Consider the following 24,056-nt stretch of genomic DNA (forward strand, 5'->3'; position numbering starts at 1 on the left):
ACTAGGGTTAAACATAGTAAAATAGTTTAAGAAAACAGGAGCTATGTAAGAACACGTCTAGTCCCCACTGTGGCTGGCTCCGCCCCCGATGACTCTAAAGTTTGACATGTTATAGGGGGGACTTATAGCTTCTCTCAGCTTACATAGACGCTGCCTCACTATAGCACCTTCCAAGGGCTTAAGAGTTGGTAATGCTACACGGACAGTGAAATTCCTTTGAGTCAGCGAGAACACACAGATCCTGGAATAGGATAACTCTCCAGTCTATCAGTGAAGCCCTATAAGCACAGCACCTTTTTACAAGTGCTTTCCCTATATTAAATTTTAAGTCATAACAGTGTCATCAATTCTGCTTATCGAAGTGACACAGCCTTGAAGTTAATAATTATGTCAATAAGTGTTCTGATATACTCCCATGTGCTCAAACAATGTAAATATGATTGTTATGTTTTACCCTGCTCATAAGCGCGGTAGTATCAAGATAGATTATCTAACTGGAACTCCCCATATGCGCTTACTAACGTAGTCTTTCTGTTATATAGGGGTACTTCTTTGCACTACCTCTCTAGTTGGCAGTAATGTACCAATAGCGATCCTCTAGGGTTTGAGAGACGGTATAGATATATAGTGAGGAGTGACAGATTTAACTCTATGTGACATCTAGAAAGCCTCTTACACCCATGAATTTAACTGTATGTGCTCACGTGTCATAATCTGTCACGTATTCATGTTTGTTCCTCACTACCATCTAACTCAATAGGTATCTACTGCTGATACCTAACAGCTAATAACCCATACACCTAGGCCTGCGGATAATGTTGAATGCCACTTACTCTACTGTTTTGTATATTCGATGTTGTGCTACTGTATATTTCACCATAGAGATTTATATGTATCTACTAGAGGAATTTAACAGTTTATAATCCAGGCACCTTGGTCTGCCGATAATTACTGCTTGTTTATAGTAACAAGTCTAATAAAGTGCCTCTCGTTTATAGGTACAGCAGGTGTATAGTAACAAGTCTTATACAGTGCCCTCTAGTATATAGGTACAGCTTGTGTACAGTAACAAGTCTAATACAGTGTCTCTAGTATATTAGTACAGCTTGTGTATAGTAACAAGTCTACTACAGTGTCTCTAGTATATAGGTACAGCTTATGTATAGTAATAAGTATAAAACCGTCCCTCTAGTATATAGGTACAGCTTGTGTATAGTAATAAGCCTAATACAGTGTCTCTAGTATATAGGTATAGCTTGTATATAGTAACAAGTCTTATACAGTGCCCTCTAGGATATAAGTACAGCTTGTGTATAGCAACAGGTCTACTACAGTGTCTCTAGTATATAGGTACAGCTTATGTATAGTAATAAATATAATACCGTCCCTCTAGTATATAGGTACAGCTTGTGTATAGTAACAAGTCGAATACAGTGCCATCTAGTATATAGATACAGCTTGTGTATAGTAACAAGTATAATGCAGTGCCTTTAGTATGTTGGGACAGCTTGTGTATTGTAACAAATCTAGTACAGTGCCCTCTAGTATATAAGTACAGCTTGCATATAGTAACAAGTCTAATATAGGACCTCTAGTATATAGGTACAGTAACAAGTAACAAGTCTAATACAGTGCCTCTAGTATATAGGTATAGCTTGTGTATAGTAACCAGTATAATACTGTGCCCTCTAGTATATGGGTACAGCTTGGGTATAGTAACAAGTCTAATACAGTGCCTCTAGTATATAGGTACAGCTTAGGTATAATAACAACTCTAGTACAGTGCCCCCTAGTATATAGGTACCACTTGTGTATAGTAACAAGTCTAATACAGTGTCTCTAGTAAATAAGTACAGTTTGTGTATATAGTAGTAACTAGTATAATACAGTGCCGCTAGTATATAGGTACAGCTTGTGTATAGCAACAAGTATAATACAGAGCCTCTAGTATATAGATACAGCTTCTGTATAGTAACAAGTCCAATACAGTGCCTCTAGTATGTAGATACAGCTTATGTATAGTAACAAGTCCAATACAGTGCCTCTAGTATGTAGATACAGCTTATGTATAGTAACAAGTCTAATACAGTGCCCTCTAGTGTATAGGTATAGCTTGCGTATAGTACCAAGTCTAATACAGTGCCTCTAGTATATAGGTACAGCTTGGATATAGTAATAAGTATAATACAGTGCCTCTAGTAAATGGGTACAGCGTGTGTATAGTAACAAGTTTAATAAAGAGCCTCTAGTATATAGGTACAGCTTGTGTATAGTAATAAGTCTAATACAGTACCCTCTAGTATAAAGGTACAGCTTGAGTATAGTAACAAGTCTAACATAGTGCCTCTAGTATATAGGTACAGCTTGTGTATAGTAACAAGTCTCATACGATACTTCTAGTATATAGGTACAGCTTGTGTATGCCTAATTCAAACCATTATCATTAGCCAAATTTATTTTATATATACTACAGTTACCAGATTTGACCATGCAGTGGTACATATAGGGGTTTATATTTATGTTTCATCAGTGTGAACCTTGTCCCCACTGGGCTAGTTCAACGTTATTAAAATGGTATTTCTTCTTGGTAGCTAGCCTAGTAGTTCATTTCACAGTTTTCGCATAGTTACTGACCACAGCACTGTTGATATTCAATCTCCATATTAGAGCTCTTTACATTATTAAGTTTAATGGCCCTGTAGTTTTTACCTTCCCAGCATCCTAACTAGCTCCGTTCTCCCTTTCCCTCCCATTTTCTCCCTTTTAACTAGAAGCGGCTCTTTGTCCGCTGAATTCCCCATCCCCCCCCTTATATATATCTCTTGAACTCTTAACTCATCATAAGGTCCATAAGGGGCCTTCCCTGGGACTACCATATATGTTCTCATCCTATTATCATATGACCCATGATTGATCAACTTAATAGTCACCCCAATAAGCTATGAGTATTGTAAAATGGAGGATTCAGATCTCTAACTTTAATGTATTTTGTTAAAGTATTTTTTTTCTGTTGTTTCTGTGACTATAAGTTGTAGCACTAATGACTGTTACCGTCTATTGTACTTTTTGAAAACCCTCAATAAAAAAGAATTAAAAAAAAAAAAAAGCATCTTTATTAGTAAAACTTGACTGTAATTGAGTAAAAAAATAATGATTCCACATCCCTGACGAAGTGCTGTAATGGCACGAAACATGTTGGATGTAAAACCACTATGCTGTTAGGTTGACACAATGGCCCTATTTAAGAAAGGTCTTGCGGACCTGATCCGACACTGTGGATCAGGTCCGCAAGACCTCGCTGAATGCGGAGAGCAATACGCTCTCCGTATTCAGCATTGCACCAGCAGCTCACAAGAGCTGCTGGTGCAACGCCGCCCCTTGCAGACTCAGAGCAGGCAGACAGGGTTATGGAGCAGCGTTCTTTGTGACCGCTGCTTCATAACTGCTGAAGACTCGCCAGAAACACGGGCCGGTAAGCTCCTTTCGGAGCTTGATAGATAGGTCCCTCTGGCTGTGGTATCGTTATTTTTTGACTCAGTTACAGTCAAGTTTTACCTTTGATACTAATAAAGATACTTTTTATCCGAATTCATTTCGGTCCATTCACTGCTGGATATACCTCACTTTAGTGAACTTTTGTTTATATGCTATTTTTTCTTAGCGGTTTTCATTGGGCTATACCCGCTACCAGCAGCCAGTAAAAATACGCTCTCCAAACAAACTTTTATGTTCATTTATCTACAAGACTTCACTTGTGTAACGGCTTTACATTCGCCATGTCTGAGAAATACCAGCATCAAGGATACAAGTGATTGTCAGAACACGCAGAGGGATAAAACGGCTCCTGCATACAAAAGGACTTCTGGTGAGTGAGCGTTTTTTACTAAATAATATTCTGGTTATTTTCAATTGCTTAAACCGCAACAGATTACCTTGCTACACATTTGGTTTGGTAAATCACATACTGCTGCGGACAAAGGTGTTAAGAACGAGAGCTTTACTGCAACACTCATTTTACACATATTACAATTAACCTGTTAGCTATGGACTATAACGTTTAATACCTAAAAGCAACAGGAAAATACCACCTCTTTCCCTAGGCTTTGCAAACAGCACTGCTGAATAAGCTTATAAGGGATAATATTCAGACTTTTTCTATGTTGAAATTAAATATACATTTGCACAAAGAGGATATGAACTAAAAGTAAAGTTACATGAGGTTATAAGGATGGATCAAGAAATGGTGTTAGAAAAGAAGACAAAGAAAATAAAAAGAGAGGAACAAACATTCAATTTTCAGTCTGTGTTATAATTGAGCCTTAAAGTGATGGTATATTTTACATTATCTTAACTTACCCTTACTGTTAGTTGGTCAAACAAACCACAAGTATTTTTTAAATTTACCATTATGTTAATATAAAATGTTTTACTTCTTCCCGTTTCTATGTTTCCATCCTCCCCCTCACCTCTCTTTTTCTGTAGTGTAGTGACATATAGAGCAGTCCCACCCGCTCTATACGTAATTGGCAGTGTGCGCTTCACATTATACTGCCACTGCAAAGGAAACGTGTAAGCAATACAAGCAAACAGTGAATTGGAACTGATTCACTGTTTACTTGTATTGTTGTTACATACTGGGGATTGCCTTAAGGCTAGATTACAAGAGAGGTGCATATTTGAGTTTCCGAGAACGCATTTTCACCTCTCAATTCTATTTTAATGCTTGCTACTCATTTTTCGCATATTACAGGTCGCAAGTAAAAATAAAACCGCAAAGTTGCAATCCCATTGGCACAATCCCCATAGACTTTAATAGAGCCTCGTTTTGAACTCAAAATTTTCCTGCCGCCAACTCGCACTAACCTGAGCGCAGGAGATATATGTATAGATTTATATAGATATGTATATCTGTATTTATATATGTATGTAAATATATATATATATATATACACACACATATAAATACATAAATAGATATGTATAGAAATACATACATAAATATTTATATTAATAAATATCATCATACATGTGTTCCTATGGATCCCTATGTAAAAGCACTTTCTGCACTTTTTTTTCCGAACACTTCACAGCTCATAACTTTGTGCCCTTATAATGCAATATTTTTAAGCTACAGCGTTAAGATGAGTGTTACTTTACTGTAACATGTATTTTTGATGTGTTTTTTCCCACTTTTTATTCGAGCGTAACAGTTCATCAGAGCTCTGAGGTTGCGGTAACCCAACAAGCATAAATCGTGACTGCGCTCTTGCATTCTCATATATTTTCAACTTCCTGATAGCGCTACTTCTGACACCCGCAAAGATACACAACAGTTAGTGCGCCACTCATAATCTAGAACTTAGTGAGGAAACTGCACATGTGAAGGGCTTCTGCTGATAGAACCAACGGGCACAACATTGCGAAAATGTGGAACCAGTAAGGACGCCCCATCAAAGTAAACAGTGAGCCATATGGGGGGCTTATAGGACCTGTAAATACTATTGTTGAACAACAATACAAATATATATATACACATGTCACTATATTAGATTGTAATATAGCAACTTTTTTAGAAACTGTGTTGTAAACCATCACTCTAATTGTTATGACCTTTGACTTTTCCTTTACTTAAATCAGTATTTTTCAGCTGTATTTGGGAACACAAAGACACTTGTTATTGTTTAAACAACCTATGAGAAACATAAACTGTGCCATAAAACAGAACTGATGCATTAAAGGGACATAATACCCATATGCTTTAATCACACAAAAAATGTGATGCAGCATAACTGTAAAAAGCTGACAAGAAAACATCATCTGAATATCTCTATATACAAAAGGAATATATTTTGCCTCAACATTTCCTCAGCTCACAATAGTAAGTGCTCTGTTAAGAGTTGTCCTTCAGCTACTGTCAGCTGCATGTTGAAAAGAAAAAAAAAACAGCTAATCAGCTTCTTCAGTGCTGGTGTCATACTTTGCTTTACTGTGATCTCATCATGAGATTTTATAGCAAACTTCCTTAAATTGAGGAGGGAAATAACATGCCAGATGCACGCTCCCTTGCAAGTCCTGGGACTAGCATCCTGATTGGCTACTTAAAGTTCTTGTACAATGGTATGTGGTTACTGAGGAAATTCTCAGGTAAAATAGCTTCAGTTTTTACATAGAGCTGTTCAGGTGATATTTTCTAATAAGCTTTTAACAGCTATACTGCATCACTTTCAAGTGCTTAAGCATAAGATTCCTTTAACAGACACTAAGATCAAAAAAGCTTTAAAAACTTTTTCATTTAAACATTAAAAATGTTTTGAGTCAACCATATCCCACTTCATATTTTAGTAAAATAAAGTTTAGGATGTACTTCTGTTTAAATGTCAAGCATTGAATTGCTAAGTTATCAGTGAAGACCATTTCTGTGCACAAGAAATTCTGAATAACATAACGGTCAAATGAAAGAAATTGCACACCAAAAACTCAATATAAGAAAAAAATGATAAATGCTTAAAAAAGAAAACACACTCATTTGTTCAATACAGCAACTCACAATGTAACTGATGGCCATATTCAGCTCGCAGCCATCAGCGGAGCAACTTTTCTCTGATTCTTGATTCTTTATTCAAACTAAACAGGAGCAAAAGCAGCTGGTCATACTTAAGCAAAACGCACTGCAGGCAAGCACTTTCAAGTAAATGCCCCTGCTCTTCATGTATGTTGTCAAGCTTCACAGCTGGGGCTTAGAACCTCCATAAAATTACAATATTTTAAGAAAGATTTAGACCTACTCACCTTTTTTTCCTTGCTCAAATGGTATTCATTCAAAGAGGTCAGCAGTGTATTTCAAAACCATCAAGTCTGAAGCGGATATTTTTTAAGGAAATGCAGCTCATACAGTCTATGTGTTATGTGTTAATTTAACACTTAAATAGATCATTTTGCTAATATATAATCATCAGCAATTATTTGATATATGCATAATATATTACCAATTAAACACTGCATTGCAAACGATCTAGATAAAATATAAATGTTTTAGATCAGGGATTTATAACTGAAGGCTCATGGGACACAAGTGGCCTTATGCATTGCTTTTTGTGATCCCCAAACAACTAAACTATGAATGTATACCATAGTGTTCCATAGTTTTTATGGCCCCAGGAAAAAAGGGGATTAAACATGTGCTTTGTATACTTGGGCTGGCAAACAAGGTGACCACAACTAGAGTCTTCTGAAAGAAAGTAACATAGGGGCCTTTTAGCTAAAGCTCTCTGGGCTAGTATATATTGCAAATGTGAATATGAGAAAGGCGCAAATAAAAGCTATAAATGTTAAAACTAGAAGACTCGTGGAATTTCTGATATTAGATGTAATTTGGACAAAATAGGGTACTCTGATCAACTCTATAAATAATAGAGATAAATACAAATAATGCTTTCAGATGTGCAATTCTTAAAATAGTCTAATAAATAGTCTAATACATTTCTTTTTATAAGAGATATTTTCATATAGGAAAAGTGAATACGTCCAACTGGGGTCTTTAGGTCACTAATTAAAATCCTAATATAAAACTTAAAAATCCCTTGGAAAAAAACGACTAAGACCCCCTTGATGGGATTTATAAGGGTATTAGGCGATCTAAAAGAATAAAAATAAAATAAAGAATATTTGATACTGCTGATTCCCCACCAAAATTAATTAATACAATGTTTTTATAGTAACAATCAATCAATACAGTTTACATAAAAATAGATAAATTTTACATAAAATTTACATAAAATTAAGAGAGCCTAAATATGATCACTTTCTATGATTAGCCTTAGAAAAAGTTAATAGGATTTATAAATGTAGAATAACGTTCATGTAGAGAACAAACAGTGGTTAAACTGCTTTGCTGCTACAAAGTTGATAGGATTTACAATTGTGGAATAACGTTCATGTAGAGAACAAACAACGGTTAAACTACTTTGCTGCTACAAACCCTTGGCGGCAATTTTATTTTTCAAAATTAGTCGGGTTAAAATTCTTTCCTTTAGTGTAGTAGTGGTGGCCAGCCACTATAAAAGTTGTGGATAATCCGTTATTATATTAGGATTTTAATTAGTGACCTAAAGACCCCAGTTGGATGTATTCACTGTTCCTACATGAAAATATCTGTTGTAAAATAAATTTATTAGACTATTTATTAGACTATTTTAAGAATTGCACATCTGAAAGCATTATTTGTATTTATCTCTATTATTTATAGAGTTGGTCAGAGTACCCTATTTTGTCCAAATTACATATAATATCAGAAATTCCACATGTCTCCTAGTTTTAACATTTATAGCTTTTATTAGCGCCTTTCTCATATTCACATTTGTATTTTATTACTTACTTTTTAACCAGGAGGGGGTTAACTGAGAGAGGCCTAAGTTTTTTAAGTCCTAGCGCTTTTTATATATATTTTTTACTCTAGTATATATTGCATTATGGGAAGGAGTGCACAATAAAATTCGTAATTTAAAAATCATAGAAAACAAATAATTGAACCATTCACATAAAAATACGCAGGAAAAAAATTGTGCATCAAAAATTGTAACAACTTTGTTCACCAGAAATCGTATTTTATAAAAAAAATTGAAAATTTGTATGTAAATTACACAGGAATAAATCCGATAAAATATGCACAGTGGATGCAAAAAAAATAAATAAAATAGAAATTCGTACTTAATTTTTGTTTTAGCAAAAATTGGGCTGAACATGGGAGTTCCCAGGTCGTATATGAAATTGTTTCTCAAATCCCAGTGTAATTCGGTAAAGATTTTCACACAGCAGATCTCACAGTTTTTTCTCGCCAGATAGAAGGTGGCAGGTTTTTCTCAAAACACTTAAAATACTTAGAACTCTAACAGGAAAATACAGAAGCAATTGTAAGACGTGATACGCAGAAAGCAGTGTAATGTAATCTGTATTGCCTCCCTTGCTCCCTGCTAACTTCACTATATTGAGCAAAGTGTCCCTTTCCAGCAAGCTCCATTACTTTATATAAAAGCCATCACACCACTCACAGGGACTGCCCCTTATTTACAATAATTCCACCATAGCAGCCCTGCGAGGGTCAGCGTGAAAAACCATGTCTGATATGGCAAGGTTTCGATAATCAGTCCGATAGATAGAGGGTACCCTGCAACTCTATCGAAATCTAGCCCTGTGCCAACTGAATGTATTTGAAAAATGTTATTGTCATTATTATTATTTTTAATAATCATAAAAATAATAATAATTTATATGCAGCCCTTAGGGCTTCTAGAAATATTGATTTGCTGCTCCCATGTGTTAGGAAGTTGACCATCACTATTTTAGATAATGTAACACTATATGTTTTTATTGCTATTTACAAGATTTTCCAAAAAAAGTGAACATTATGTTTATGGTCTCCTTGTTGTGGCCAATCATTTTGTCGTGCCTCCCAATATTTCTTGGGTAATAGCCAAAACCAGGAGGCTGAGACTGAGCCAGGGAGACCCTTTAATCATGCCAAAAGGGGTAGGATCAGTGTTGGCTAGGGCAGTGACATGGGTGGAGTCACCTGGATCATGAGCAGAGTTAAAGGGATACTAAACCCAATTTGTTTCTTTTATGATTCGGATTGAAGAGCATGCAATTTTAAGCAACTTTCTAATTTACTCCTATTATAAATTTTTTCTTTGTTCTCTTTGTATCTTTATTTGAAAAAGGAGGAATGAAAGCTTAGGAGCCAGCCCATTTTTGGTTTAGCACTCTAGCTAGCGATTGCTGATTGGTGATTACCTTTAGCCACCAATCAACAAGCTCTACCCAGCTGCTGAACCTATAATAGACCGGCTCCTAAGCTTTCATTCCTGCTTTTCAAATAAAGATACCAAGAGAACGAAGATAAATTGATAATAGGCGTAAATTAGAATGTTTCTTAAAACTGCATGCTCTATCTAAATCATGAAAGAAAAAAAATTGGGTTTACTATGGCCTAGATTTGGAGTTCGGCGGTAGCCGTCAAAACCAGCGTTAGAGGCTCCTAACGCTGGTTTTGGCCGCCCGCTGGTATTTGGAGTCAGTGATTAAAGGGTCTAATGCTCACTTTTCAGCCGCGACTTTTCCATACCGCAGATCCCCCTACGCCATTTGCGTAGCCTATCTTTTCAATGGGATCTTTTTAACGCTGGTATTTAGAGTCGTTTCTGAAGTGAGCGTTAGAGCTCTAACGACAAAATTCCAGCCGCCTGAAAATAGCAGGAGTTAAGAGCTTTCTGGCTAACGCCGGTTTATAAAGCTCTTAACTACTGTACCCTAAAGTACACTAACACCCATAAACTACCTATGTACCCCTAAACCGAGGTCCCCCCACATCGCCGCCACTCGATTTAAATTTTTAACCCCTAATCTGCCGACCGCCACCTACGTTATACTTATGTACCCCTAATCTGCTGCCCCTAACCCCGCCGACCCCTATATTATATTTCTTAACCCCTAACTTGCCCCCCACAACGTCGCCGCAAGCTACTTAAAATAATTAACCCCTAATCTTCCGACCGCAAATCGCCGCCACCTACGTTATCCCTATGTACCCCTAATCTGCTACCCCTAACATCGCCGACCCCTATATTATATTTATTAACCCCTAATCTGCCCCCCTCAACGTCGCCGACACCTGCCTACACTTATTAACCCCTAATCTGCCGAGCGGACCTGAGCGCTACTATAATAAAGTTATTAACCCCTAACCCGCCTCACTAACCCTATCATAAATAGTATTAACCCCTAATCTGCCCTCCCTAACATCGCCGACACCTAACTTCAATTATTAACCCCTAATCTGCCGACCGGAGCTCACCGCTATTCTAATAAATGTATTAACCCCTAAAGCTAAGTCTAACCCTAACACTAACACCCCCCTAAGTTAAATATAATTTTTATCTAACGAAATAAATTAACTCTTATTAAATAAATTATTCCTATTTAAAGCTAAATACTTACCTGTAAAATAAATCCTAATATAGCTACAATATAAATTATAATTACATTGTAGCTATTTTAGGATTAATATTTATTTTACAGGCAACTTTGTAATTATTTTAACCAGGTACAATAGCTATTAAATAGTTAAGAACTATTTAATAGTTACCTAGTTAAAATAATAACAAAATTACCTGTAAAATAAGTCCTAACCTAAGATATAATTAAACCTAACACTACCCTATCAATAAAATAATTAAATAAACTACCTACAATTACCTACAATTAACCTAACACTACACTATCAATAAATTAATTAAATACAATTCCTACAAATAAATACAATTAAATAAACTAGCTAAAGTACAAAAAATAAAAAAGATCTAAGTTACAGAAAATAAAAAAATATTTACAAACATAATAAAAATATTACAACAATTTTAAACTAATTACACCTACTCTAAGCCCCCTAATAAAATAACAAAGCCCCCCAAAATAAAAAATTCCCTACCCTATTCTAAATTAAAAAAGTTACAAGCTCTTTTACCTTACCAGCCCTGAACAGGGCCCTTTGCGGGGCATGCCCCAAGAATTTCAGCTCTTTTGCCTGTAAAAGAATAAATACAATACCCCCCCCCAACATTACAACCCACCACCCACATACCCCTAATCTAACCCAAACCCCCCTTAAATAAACCTAACACTAAGCCCCTGAAGATCTTCCTACCTTGTCTTCACCATACCAGGTTCACCGATCCGTCCTGAAGAGCTCCTCCGATGTCCTGATCCAAGCCCAAGCGGGGGCTGAAGAGGTCCATGATCCGGTCAAAGTCTTCATCCAAGCGGGGCAGAAGAGGATCTTCCATCCGATTGAAGTCATCATCCAGGCGGCATCTTCAATCTTCTTCCATCCGGAGCGAAGCGGCAGGATCCTGAAGACATCCAGCGCGGAACATCCATCCGGACCGACGACTGAACGACGAATGACTGTTCCTTTAAGGGACATCATCCAAGATGGCGTCCCTCGAATTCCGATTGGCTGATAGGATTCTATCAGCCAATCGGAATTAAGGTAGGAATTTTCTGATTGGCTGATGGAATCAGCCAATCAGAATCAAGTTCAATCCGATTGGCTGATCCAATCAGCCAATCAGATTGAGCTCGCATTCTATTTGCTGATCGGAACAGCCAATAGAATGCGAGCTCAATCTGATTGGCTGATTGGATCAGCCAATCGGATTGAACTTGATTCTGATTGGCTGATTCCATCAGCCAATCAGAAAATTCCTACCTTAATTCCGATTGGCTGATAGAATCCTATCAGCCAATCGGAATTCGAGGGACGCCATCTTGGATGACGTCCCTTAAAGGAACAGTCATTCGTCGTTCAGTCGTCGGTCCGGATGGATGTTCCGCGCTGGATGTCTTCAGGATCCTGCCGCTTCGCTCCGGATGGAAGAAGATCGAAGATGCCGCCTGGATGATGACTTCAATCGGATGGAAGATCCTCTTCTGCCCCGCTTGGATGAAGACTTTGACCGGATCATGGACCTCCTCAGCCCCCGCTTGGGCTTGGATCAGGACATCGGAGGAGCTCTTCAGGACGGATCGGTGAACCTGGTATGGTGAAGACAAGGTAGGAAGATCTTCAGGGGCTTAGTGTTAGGTTTATTTAAGGGGGGTTTGGGTTAGATTTGGGGTATGTGGGTGGTGGGTTGTAATGTTGGGGGGGGGTATTGTATTTATTCTTTTACAGGCAAAAGAGCTGAAATTCTTGGGGCATGCCCCGCAAAGGGCCCTGTTCAGGGCTGGTAAGGTAAAAGAGCTTGTAACTTTTTTAATTTAGAATAGGGTAGGGAATTTTTTATTTTGGGGGGCTTTGTTATTTTATTAGGGGGCTTAGAGTAGGTGTAATTAGTTTAAAATTGTTGTAATATTTTTATTATGTTTGTAAATATTTTTTTATTTTCTGTAACTTAGATCTTTTTTATTTTTTGTACTTTAGCTAGTTTATTTAATTGTATTTATTTGTAGGAATTGTATTTAATTAATTTATTGATAGTGTAGTGTTAGGTTAATTGTAGGTAATTGTAGGTAGTTTATTTAATTATTTTATTGATAGGGTAGTGTTAGGTTTAATTATATCTTAGGTTAGGACTTATTTTACAGGTAATTTTGTTATTATTTTAACTAGGTAACTATTAAATAGTTCTTAACTATTTAATAGCTATTGTACCTGGTTAAAATAATTACAAAGTTGCCTGTAAAATAAATATTAATCCTAAAATAGCTACAATGTAATTATAATTTATATTGTAGCTATATTAGGATGTATTTTACAGGTAAGTATTTAGCTTTAAATAGGAATAATTTATTTAATAAGAGTTAATTTATTTCGTTAGATAAAAATTATATTTAACTTAGGGGGGTGTTAGTGTTAGGGTTAGACTTAGCTTTAGGGGTTAATACATTTATTAGAATAGCGGTGAGCTCCGGTCGGCAGATTAGGGGTTAATAATTGAAGTTAGGTGTCGGCGATGTTAGGGAGGGCAGATTAGGGGTTAATACTATTTATGATAGGGTTAGTGAGGCGGATTAGGGGTTAATAACTTTATTATAGTAGCGCTCAGGTCCGCTCGGCAGATTAGGGGTTAATAAGTGTAGGCAGGTGTCGGCGACGTTGAGGGGGGCAGATTAGGGGTTAATAAATATAATATAGGGGTCGGCGATGTTAGGGCAGCAGATTAGGGGTACATAGGGATAACGTAGGTTGCGGCGGTTTACGGAGCGGCAGATTAGGGGTTTAAAAAAATATGCAGGGGTCAGCGATAGCGGGGGCGGCAGATTAGGGGTTAATAAGTGTAAGGTTAGGGGTGTTTAGACTCGGGGTACATGTTAGAGTGTTAGGTGCAGACGTAGGAAGTGTTTCCCCATAGGAAACAATGGGGCTGCGTTAGGAGCTGAACGCTGCTTTTTTGCAGGTGTTAGGTTTTTTTTCAGCTCAAACAGCCCCATTGTTTCCTATGGGGGAATCGTGCACGAGCACGTTTTTGAGGCCGGCCGCGTCCGTAAGCAACTCTGGTATCGAGAGTTGCATTTGCGGTAAAAATGCTCTACGCTCCTTTTTTGGAGCCTAACGCAGCATTTGATTAAACTCTCGATACCAGAGTTAAATTTATGGTGCGGCCAGAAAAAAGCCCGCGTAGCGTTAGCAGCCCTTTTACCGCCGAACTCCAAATCTAGGCCTATCAATTTAAGGATGTCTATGGATGAAGCTAGGCAGTCTGCATTTCACATTTATAAGGCAGGAAAGATACAGGAGGGTAAACAGTAGAGAGAGATGCCAAAACATGACTATCCCATAAAATGCATGTGGTTGGGAGTGCTGTAAGTATCAGCACACTTCAGAATGGTGAGTTCATAGTAGTTTTAATTTTATAACCTGCATTACTTTATATTTTACTGTATATCTTGTTTTCTTTATTGATGGATTAAACTAAGCTCTTCTTCATTTTATCTGTAACTTACTGATAGCCTGATATGGCAATCAAAGCAAATCTTTAAGTCCAATTTACAGTCGGCTAGATTACGAGTTTTGCGTTATGGCTTTTAACTCTAAAAAATTGGCCATTACGCTGGAATGGCCAGTAACGCATATTACGAGTAGCGGCATTACAGCTATACCACAAGCATTTTAGCCTGTAACGCAACGTCCATTCCACACGCAAAAAAATGAGTGCAGGATTTTCCATAGCGCCACAGGTTGTGCAGTCCAGCTAAAATGCTTGTGTTACAGCCTATACCGACACGATCCGTACCGCCATCTGGGACCAGTAGTTATGGATTTTGTGTAACAAAAATGTTTCACAAAACTCATAACTAAAATGTTACAAAGTACACTAACACCCATAAACTACCTATTAACCCCTAAACCGCCACCCTCCCGCATCGCAAACACTATATGGAACTTATTAACCCCTATTCTGCCTCACACCCACATCGCAACTATTAAATAAACCTATTAACTCCTAAACAGCCGCCCCAACATTGCAGACACTAATAAAAGTTATTAACCCCTAATCCACTGCTCCCCGACACCTAAATAAACCTATTAACTCCTAAACTGCTGGCTCCCCATATCGCCAACACTATAATAAAGTATTAACCCCTAAACCTCCAGCCCCCCACATCATAACTACTAAACTAAACCTATTAACCCCTAAACCACCAGCCCCACACATCTCAAAACACTAAATTAAACTACTAACCCCTAAATTTAAAATCGCCCTAACTTTAAATTAAAATTGCAATATAACTATCTTTAAAAAAATAAAAACTTACCTGTGAAATAAAAAAAACTAAGTTTAAACTTTAAATTAACCTAACATAACTATTCTAATAAAATAAAAAAATACTACCAATTAAAAACCTAAATTAAAAATTTTAAAAACCGAACACTACGAAAAGATTTAAAAAATCTAAAATAACAAAAAATAATGAACAATAAATTATGAAAAATAAAAAACTCTAAGATTACAAAAAATAATAAACAAAATTATCAAAAATAAAAACAATTTCACCTAATCTAATAGCCCTATAAAAATAAAAAAGCCCCCCCAAAATAAAAACACCCCCTAACCTACAATAACCTACCAATAGCACTTAAAAGGGCCTTTTGTAGGGCATTTCCCTAAGTTAAAGAGCTCTTTGACCTTAAAAATTACTTATTCCCCCCTAAAAGTAAACCCACCCAACCAACCCCCCAAAATAAAAAAACCTAACTCTAAAAATTCCTAAGCTACCCATTGTCCCTAAAGAGGCATTTGTATGGGCATTGCCCTTAAAAGGGCATTCAGCTCTTTTACTGCCTTTAAAAGGGCATTCAACTCTTTTACAATTGCCCAAAGCCCTAATCTAAAAAAAAAACCTACTCAACAAAATTAAAAAAACTAACACTAACCCAATAAAATCTACTCACGGTTCCTGAAGTCTGGACATACATCTTCATCCAGGCGGCGAGAAGTCTTCATCCAGGCGACAACACCTACATCCATCTCAGGGACGTCTTCTATCTTCATCTCAGCGTCGTGTCACGAACCTATCCTGGACGACGAAAACATCCTGCACGGAGCATCCTTTTCATACGGTCAGCGCCGTACACAGAAGTTGAATACAAGGTAGCTGTTTCAAAATGGCGTACCTTGCACTCCTATTGGCTGATTTGATTCTTCAAATTCAAATCAGCCAATAGGATGAGAGCTTCTGAAATCCTATTGGTTGTTCAAAACAGCCAAAAGGATGAGAGCTAGTGAAATCCTATTGGCTGTTTTGAACAGCCAATAGGATTTCAGTAACTCTCATCCTATTGGCTGATTTGAATTTGAAGAAACAAATCAGCCAATAGGAATGCAAGGTACGCCATTTTGAAATGGCTACCTTGCATTCAACTTTAGTGTATGGTGGTGACCGTATGAAGAGGACGCTCCACACAGGATGTCTTCGCCGTCCAGGATAGCTCCGCTCCACGCCTCCGGAATGAAGATAGAAGACGTCCCTGAGATGGATTAAGGTGTCTCCACCTGGATGAAGATGGATGTCCAGACTTCAGGAACCATGAGTAAATCTTATGGGGTTAGTGTTAGTTTTTTTGGGGGATGTTTTTTTTTTTTTTTACATTAGGGCTTTGGGCAATTGTAAAATAGTTTAATGCCCTTTTAAGGGCAGTAAAAGAGCTGAATACCCTTTTAAGGGCAATGCCCATACAAATGCCCCTTTAGGGGCAATGGGTAGCTTAGCACTTTTTAGAGTTAGGGTTTTTTATTTTAGGGGGTTTGTTGGGGGGAGTTACTTTTAGGGGGGGCTTAGTCATGCCCTACAAAAGGCCCTTTTAAGGGCTATTGGAAGTTTATTGTAGGTTAGGGGGTGTTTTTATTTTGGGGGGATTTTTTATTTTTATAGGGCTATTAGATTAGGTGTAATTGTTTTTATTTTTGATAATTTCGTTTATTATTGTTGTAATCTTAGAGTTTTTCATTTTTTGTAATTTAGTGTTTATTATTTTTTGTAATTTTAGATTTTTTTAATTTTTGTAGTGTTAGGTTTTTTTAAATTTGTAATTTAGATTTTTTTAATTGGTAGTTTATTTTTTATTTTATTAGAATAGTTATGTTAGGTTAATTTATGGTTTAAACTTAGTTTTTTTTTTAATTTTACAGTTAAGTTTTTATTTATTTTAAGATAGTTATATTGTAATTTTCATTTAAAGTTAGGGGGTCTTAGGTTTAGGGGTTAATAGTTTAATTTAGTGCTTTGCGATGTTGGGGGCTGGCGGTTTAGGGGTTAATAACTTTTATTAGTGTCAGCAATGTCGGGGAGCGGCAGAATAGGGGTTAATAATTTTTATTAGTGTCAGCGATGTCGGGGAGCAGCGGTATAGGGGCTAATACCTTTATTTCATGTCGAGGATGTCGGGGAGCGGCGTACTAGGGGTGTTTAGACTAGGGGTTAAAGTTAGGGTGTTAGGTTTAAATGTAACTTTCTTTTCCCGATTGAAATCATTGGGGTTGCGTTACGGCAAACTCCATTCCGCGATTGCAGGTGTTAGTTGTTTTTCTAACACTGTCTCCCCATTTATGTTTATGGGGGAAAGTGTGCATAAGCATGTAAACTTAGCCCTTGGCTTTTGTGCAGTATGCACCATAACACAGCACAAGGAGGCTTTTCAGTAACTCGTAATGGCAGCGCTATGGCGAGTGCAATAACGCAAATTCTTTGGCGTTAGTTTCGCAACCTGTTTAGCACAAAACTTGTAATCTAGGTGATTGTGTCTTGTATTTTTACAGGAAATTATTTCTTGTTACCTGATTGTCTTCCAGGGTCTCAATCAGATGCTCATCTGACTTTAATAGTGGAGTCCCGGTGGGATGATGCTTCTCATATAAAAACTCCATAGTGCTCCAAGTATGGCCCATCTCTGCAAGAATCTGAAATGTAACAATGTAGATACTTTGTTCATCATACAGTAGCAATGAATTTCAAGATTATCAAGGTAGTGGTGTATGAAGACTTCACAGGAAAAATGCCTCTGAATGCATTCCAATAACAAATATTTTTCAGATGTATGCAAGATAACTATAAAAATAACATTTTCCCTAATATTGTAGTAACAATTTAATTGCCAAATATTCATGAATTTGTCACACAAGGGATTACTCTTGAGTAAGGATAGACAGAAATACAATTTAAGTTTGATTCTAATAATAATGGCAATTCGGCAAGCGTTGCATAGCTGGAGGAAACAATTACTTCACAAAATTTTCTACATGCTGTTTATACATATGCTTTTTAGTTGAGATTGCCTCCTCCAATGAAATGGTTAAGCATTGTGTCAAGGCAGATATAGGTCAATCCCCAGTTGGAAATTTACCCAGGAACCTAATAATAGTTCAAGTGCTGGATATATGTTACAGATCACTGCAAGCAGTCAAGTGTCTTACATTACTTTAACTATATACTCTTATTTAAATCAGCTTTATCAATGGTATTCAGATCCTTATATTTGTATTCTAATATATATGCAAGGATGGTACAAACAGTATAAATAAGTCTTATCTTGCCATGAGACTTTCCTTTGGAACCATCTATGATCTGTTGTTGGCAGCTCTACTCTTAGAATGGGACAACAAAAGAGAGAAGGAACAGATATCAGAAGTATTGCAATCAACAGACGTCATGCAGCACCCCGCTATTGTGCATAGCACTATACAGTAAAGGAGTGTGAACTTAGAAAACCATTGTGCTGATCTGTTTTGCATTTACTGATCTTCAGAACAGAGTAAAATTTCTTCTCTCTTCTTTTATTAGTAATTCACCAATTCCTCCAAAGTGTGCTCCTGATATTGGCCTGTGCTGCTAAGCCAATTAAAAAAAATACAGTTCAAATTATAGGCTGAATATGGTACCTTAAGAAATAGGTTGCCTCAGATCCAGAAATAAGTGAGATGAAATAAATAATCAAAGTATGGAAATAACCATTCTAAACTCTAATAATGGATCTCTTTTCAAGACTTTTCAGTCATTCTGGCCTTGTGATCTTTAATAATCAGATGCCACGTTTCCATTTGTTCTGGAGCATTCCATCATTTAAGACTCGGATTACAGGTCACAACAGTGCCTTCTTTTACCTCTTCAATATTAATCCAGTTTGGATAGTTAGACTGCCCAAAAACCCAATTTATATGAGGTGGTGGTATTTGTCCTCTTATAAAACGTCCTGTCACCTTCCACATATGTCAGCAACAGTAAAGGCAACAATTCAATAGATATTTGGACAGTGTTCGCAAACATAATTTGTTTATTTTTATAGCCTAACTCCATAATGACTTGTAAAGATAGAGCAAGTATACCTGGGCCTTAGCATTATGTCATTGTAAGTAGATAAAGAGGGACATCTTATATAAGTAAGTAGGAGATGTACAAATGGTCACTTGTTTAAATATATTACAGAAAAGAAGAAAAACTCCTAGCCCTACTCATGGTTTTAATAAAAAAAAACAACTTGTGAATAATGAAAGAACTCAAGAAGTCACTAGAGTAGGGTAGAAGAGAAGGTTTCTCATTACAAAAAAGTATTCCAAAATATAGGAAAATAGAGTATTTTCTATGTAACAAAAAGTTTTATATGCCCTACTAACAAAAAGATCAATTTAAATATTATGTAGGACAGTTTCATGGGTTAGGAATCTTTTTTGTAGCGTATTTATATTTTCCTATTGTAATAATGTTTAAATATATTTTCAGACATTTTCTAGATAGCAACATAATCTGATGTTTTTTATTCCTTAGTAAATTATATGCAAGCACACCCACAGAAGTCATTGTACCAGATTACACTAACTTTTTCAATTGCCATTTCTTTCACAGCTTTGTCAACAATATTCTTAACTTCATCCTCCACTCGATGTAACTGAAGGCATAACAGGTCTCCTAGGACTGTATCTTCATTCATGACAAACCTTACCTTCAAGAAAAAATAAAATATCAGAAATAGGCAGCCGAATGAAACCATCTAGTATATTTACACTGAATAACTGTACAAGAAAATACCCCAGTTTTGCTCATTAGTTGTTGCCAGTGTCTATTCCTCACTGCAGGGTTCTGAAGTTCATTTACAGCTCTCAGTGAAGTTAATAAGTTTTTCACAGTTGATTCCAAACCTAGGTAGACATTCCACATTCTTATCTGTTTGTCTAAAGTCTTCATTTCCTGTGGAAAAAAAACTGACAACTCAAACCTTGTGCCATGAAATTAACATCATATTACAATGCAAAGCTGTCTAATTAAATTGGGTGGTGTTTATCAGAAAATAAAGAAAAAGAAAAGTTCTAAAAAAAACACATAAAATGCTCAAAATCTAATACTTCTTTCTCAAAATGTGTATCAGTTATATCAGTATTTCTGACCATTTATCTCATGTATAATAATGCATGATCTGTAAATTAGTTTAACAACCACAAGGAACCAATATGACTAAAAGTCTCCCAATTAAAATGGTCAACAAGTGGTGGAATGGCAACTGCATATAGCCATGAAACTCATTAATTTTAACCAGTGCTCTGGCAAAGCCAGGTAAAAAATGGCAATTTATGTAAATATGTCTCTATAGTCTACTAGTCAGTGGACAAAAGTTACTAGTCCACCTAACGTTAAAGATAGGAAAAAATGACTTTTTCTTTACTGCAATTTCGTCCAGAACTAGTGGACTAGTTTTCCAGCCCTGTATATATGACTTAAATAGTTTTGGAATAAAAATGACAATTAGTATGTGTTATTTGCAAGCACAATACCTTCTGAGATATTGTAGTAGAATGTTATTGATAAAGATTTTGAGATCAACATATACATAACCACATACATATTCTATTTCATTACAACACTATGTATACTGAGGTCACTCTTTTACCCAGCAAAAATTAATTTAAGTGCTTCTTCACTAGATTCACGTGTCTAAGCAAACAGTGACATACAGAGAGGCACCAAAAGAGACAAACATTCATTTCATTAATGGTATGTGCTGGTCAATATATTCCAGACAGGGCTCAACCAAAGCCATGGTAAAAATGGAGATATTCATTTATAGGGGATAATGTCTTAAAATGGCTTGCACCGGTGTTACCTCTAAACATTTAGATAAGCATGCAGATGTGTTACACTATGAACAGCAGAGAACTTCTATTATTTTTAATTTACCATAAGATGCATTAATATCTTGATCATATCTTATCATATTCAGGTTGTATTACATGGTGCACTAATGTAAGCTTAAACCTATGTTGTTAAATTTTCCATGGCTTAATGTTGATTTCATTTTTTTTTTTGTGCAAGAGTAATGCCTTTAGACTCTTTTCTAAAAGGATCTATTCTAAAACATTAGAAGAGCCATTGTAAAATGGTTTACATTTTGGGGCCTATTTATTAATGTGCGAGCGGACATGATCCGATATTGCATATCATGTCCGCCACACATCGATAAATACCGACAGCATTTATCATTGCACCAGCAGTTCCTGTGCACTGCTGGTGCAATGCCGCCCCCTGCAGATTCGCAGCCAATCGGCCACCAGTAACCCAGGGGGTGTCAATCAACCTGATCGTATTGGATCGGGTTGATTTCCGGCGATGTCTATCCGCTGCCTCATAGCAGGCAGACAGGCTATGGAGCAGCGGTCTTTAGACCGCTGCTTCATAACTTGTGTTTCTGGCGAGCCTGAAGGCTCACCAGAAACACGGGGCATCAAGCTCCACTCAGAGCTTGATATATAGACCCCAATGTCAGAGTAATGTCTCAAGTAAAACATAGTCTAAACAAGGGTCAAAATACCTTATGAGGGAAGGGAAAAAGGGGAATTTCTCAAGAAAAACCCTAGTCAAACCACGAGACACACAAATCCAAATAGCCAAAATAGGAAATATCTGAGTACCTAGAAACAAATACATTCATGGCCAAAATTATTGGCACCCCTGCATTTCTGTCAGATAATGAACCACTTTGCACAGAAAATTGTTGCAATTACAAATGTTTAGGCATTGTCATTTTTATTTCTTTTGTTTGTATTGGTATGGCACAAAAAAGTGGAGAAAAAAAAGCCAAATCTGACACATTCCATGCAAAACTCCAAATGGACTGGACAAAATTATCCATACGGAGATTGATAAATATGCCCCTTAGTCAATAGTTGATGAGCACAATAATTCCCTGGTTTAATAAAAAGTTATAAATATAGCTCAAATCACACCTTTTTTACTATGACAATCAAAATGTTAATTTCTATTTGTGATTAAATGTGTGTATATTTAAATATATTAATTACAATTACAATATACATTTCTAAAATAAAAATTATACAAAATTGCTTAAGGGACAGTGTAGTCAAAATTAAACTTTCATGATTCAGAAAGGGCATGTCATTTTAAGCAACTTTCCAATTTACTTTTATCATCAAATTTGCTTTGTTCTATTGGCATTCTTAGTTGAAAGGTAAACCTAGGTTTGCTCATATACTAATTTCTAAGCCCTTGAAGGCTGCCTCTTATCTGAATGCATTTGACAGTTTTTCACAGCTAGAGGACATTAGTTAATGTGTGACATATAGATAACATTGTACTCACGCCCGTGGAATTAGTTATGAGAGTGCACTGACTGGCTAAAATGCAAAGGCAAGATTAGATATATGGTGCAGGCTTCAGCGTAACTGCTGAAACCCGCACCGCCCGTAATTTCGCCTCTCCGATTGGGGTATCACATAAACACCGCAGGCACTTCATAAAGTGCCATAAGTCGGATAAACTAGCGATGTCCAGAAATGTGCGTAAATACAAATTTCTGGAGTCGCCAGTTATTTACAGCACTTTAGAAACAGCCGGCGCCTAAAAAATTAAGAAAAAATATCAAATCTCCTGTAAAAGTCTAACCCACCTCCCCAAAATAAACCTGACATGTAAAAACCCCTATATCCGCAATCCCCACACATCACAACTTATAATAAATGTATTAACCCCAAACCGACAACCCCCACAACGCAATTTGCCTAATTAAACTATTAACCCTTAATCTACCATTCACTCACATCACAACAAACCTAATAAATGTATTAAACCCAAATCCGCCATTAACCACATCACAATTAACCCCTAATCCGCCATTAACCCACATTGTTACAAACCTAATAAAACAATTAACCCCTAATCCACCATTAACCCACAACGCAATAAACCCAATACAACTATTAACTCCTAATCCACCAAACCCACAAAACACAATAATCCTAATAAATCTATTAACCCCTAATCCACCAAACCCCCACAACGCAAATAACTAATTAAATTACTAAACCACCTAACCTAACACCGCCTAAATTAACCACAATTACATAAATTAAAAAATACTAAATTACAATTAAACTGAAAAAGCTAACATTACTTAAAAAAAAAAAAAATTAAATACCAAAAATTACCAAAAATAAAAAAGTCTAACATTACAGAAAATAATAAACAAAATTATCCAAAATAAAAAATTTAAACCTAATCCCTATGACAATAAAAAAGACCCCCAAACAGCTCTTTTACGTAAAAAAAATACTAAGTCCCCCTCTAACAGTAAAACTCACCACCTAAAAACCCCCCAAAATAAAAAACCTAACACTAAGAAATCCTAAACTGCCCATTGCCCCTAAAGGGGCATTTGTATGGGCATTGCCCTTAAAAGTGCATTCAACTCTTTTACTGTCCTTAAAAGGGCATTCAGCTCTTTTAAGAGTGCCCACTAGATACCTAATCTAATCCTCCCCCCCCCAAAAAAAAAAATCATAACTCTAACCCCCAAATAGGTACTCACCATTCCTGAAGTCCGGCGGAGAAGGTCCTGTTCCAGGTGGTGAAGTCTTCTTCCAAGTAGCCGACATCTTCTTCCAAGCGGGGACCACTTCCTTCTTCATCCAAGACCAAGCCGACGTGAAGCGGAGATGAGCGCAGAGCAGGATCGGCAACTGCGGAGCCATGGAGTGTTGATGATCCTCTTCGTACAATCG

At 36.7% G+C, this 24,056-nt stretch overlaps 1 protein-coding gene across 1 annotated transcript in view; it reads right to left on the reverse strand.

The window, feature by feature from the left end:
- Window positions 1-24,056, reverse strand: part of LOC128658546 (dynein axonemal heavy chain 11-like) — a 1,692,686-nt gene that overhangs the window by 1,030,504 nt on the left and 638,126 nt on the right. Inside the window, 3 exon segments of the mRNA XM_053712841.1 lie at window positions 17,832-17,954; window positions 19,868-19,990; window positions 20,077-20,235. Coding sequence (XP_053568816.1) covers window positions 17,832-17,954; window positions 19,868-19,990; window positions 20,077-20,235 — 405 coding nt within the window.

Source organism: Bombina bombina, chromosome 1 (genome assembly GCF_027579735.1).
Source record: "Bombina bombina isolate aBomBom1 chromosome 1, aBomBom1.pri, whole genome shotgun sequence".
NCBI classification, from domain to species: Eukaryota; Metazoa; Chordata; class Amphibia; order Anura; family Bombinatoridae; genus Bombina; species Bombina bombina.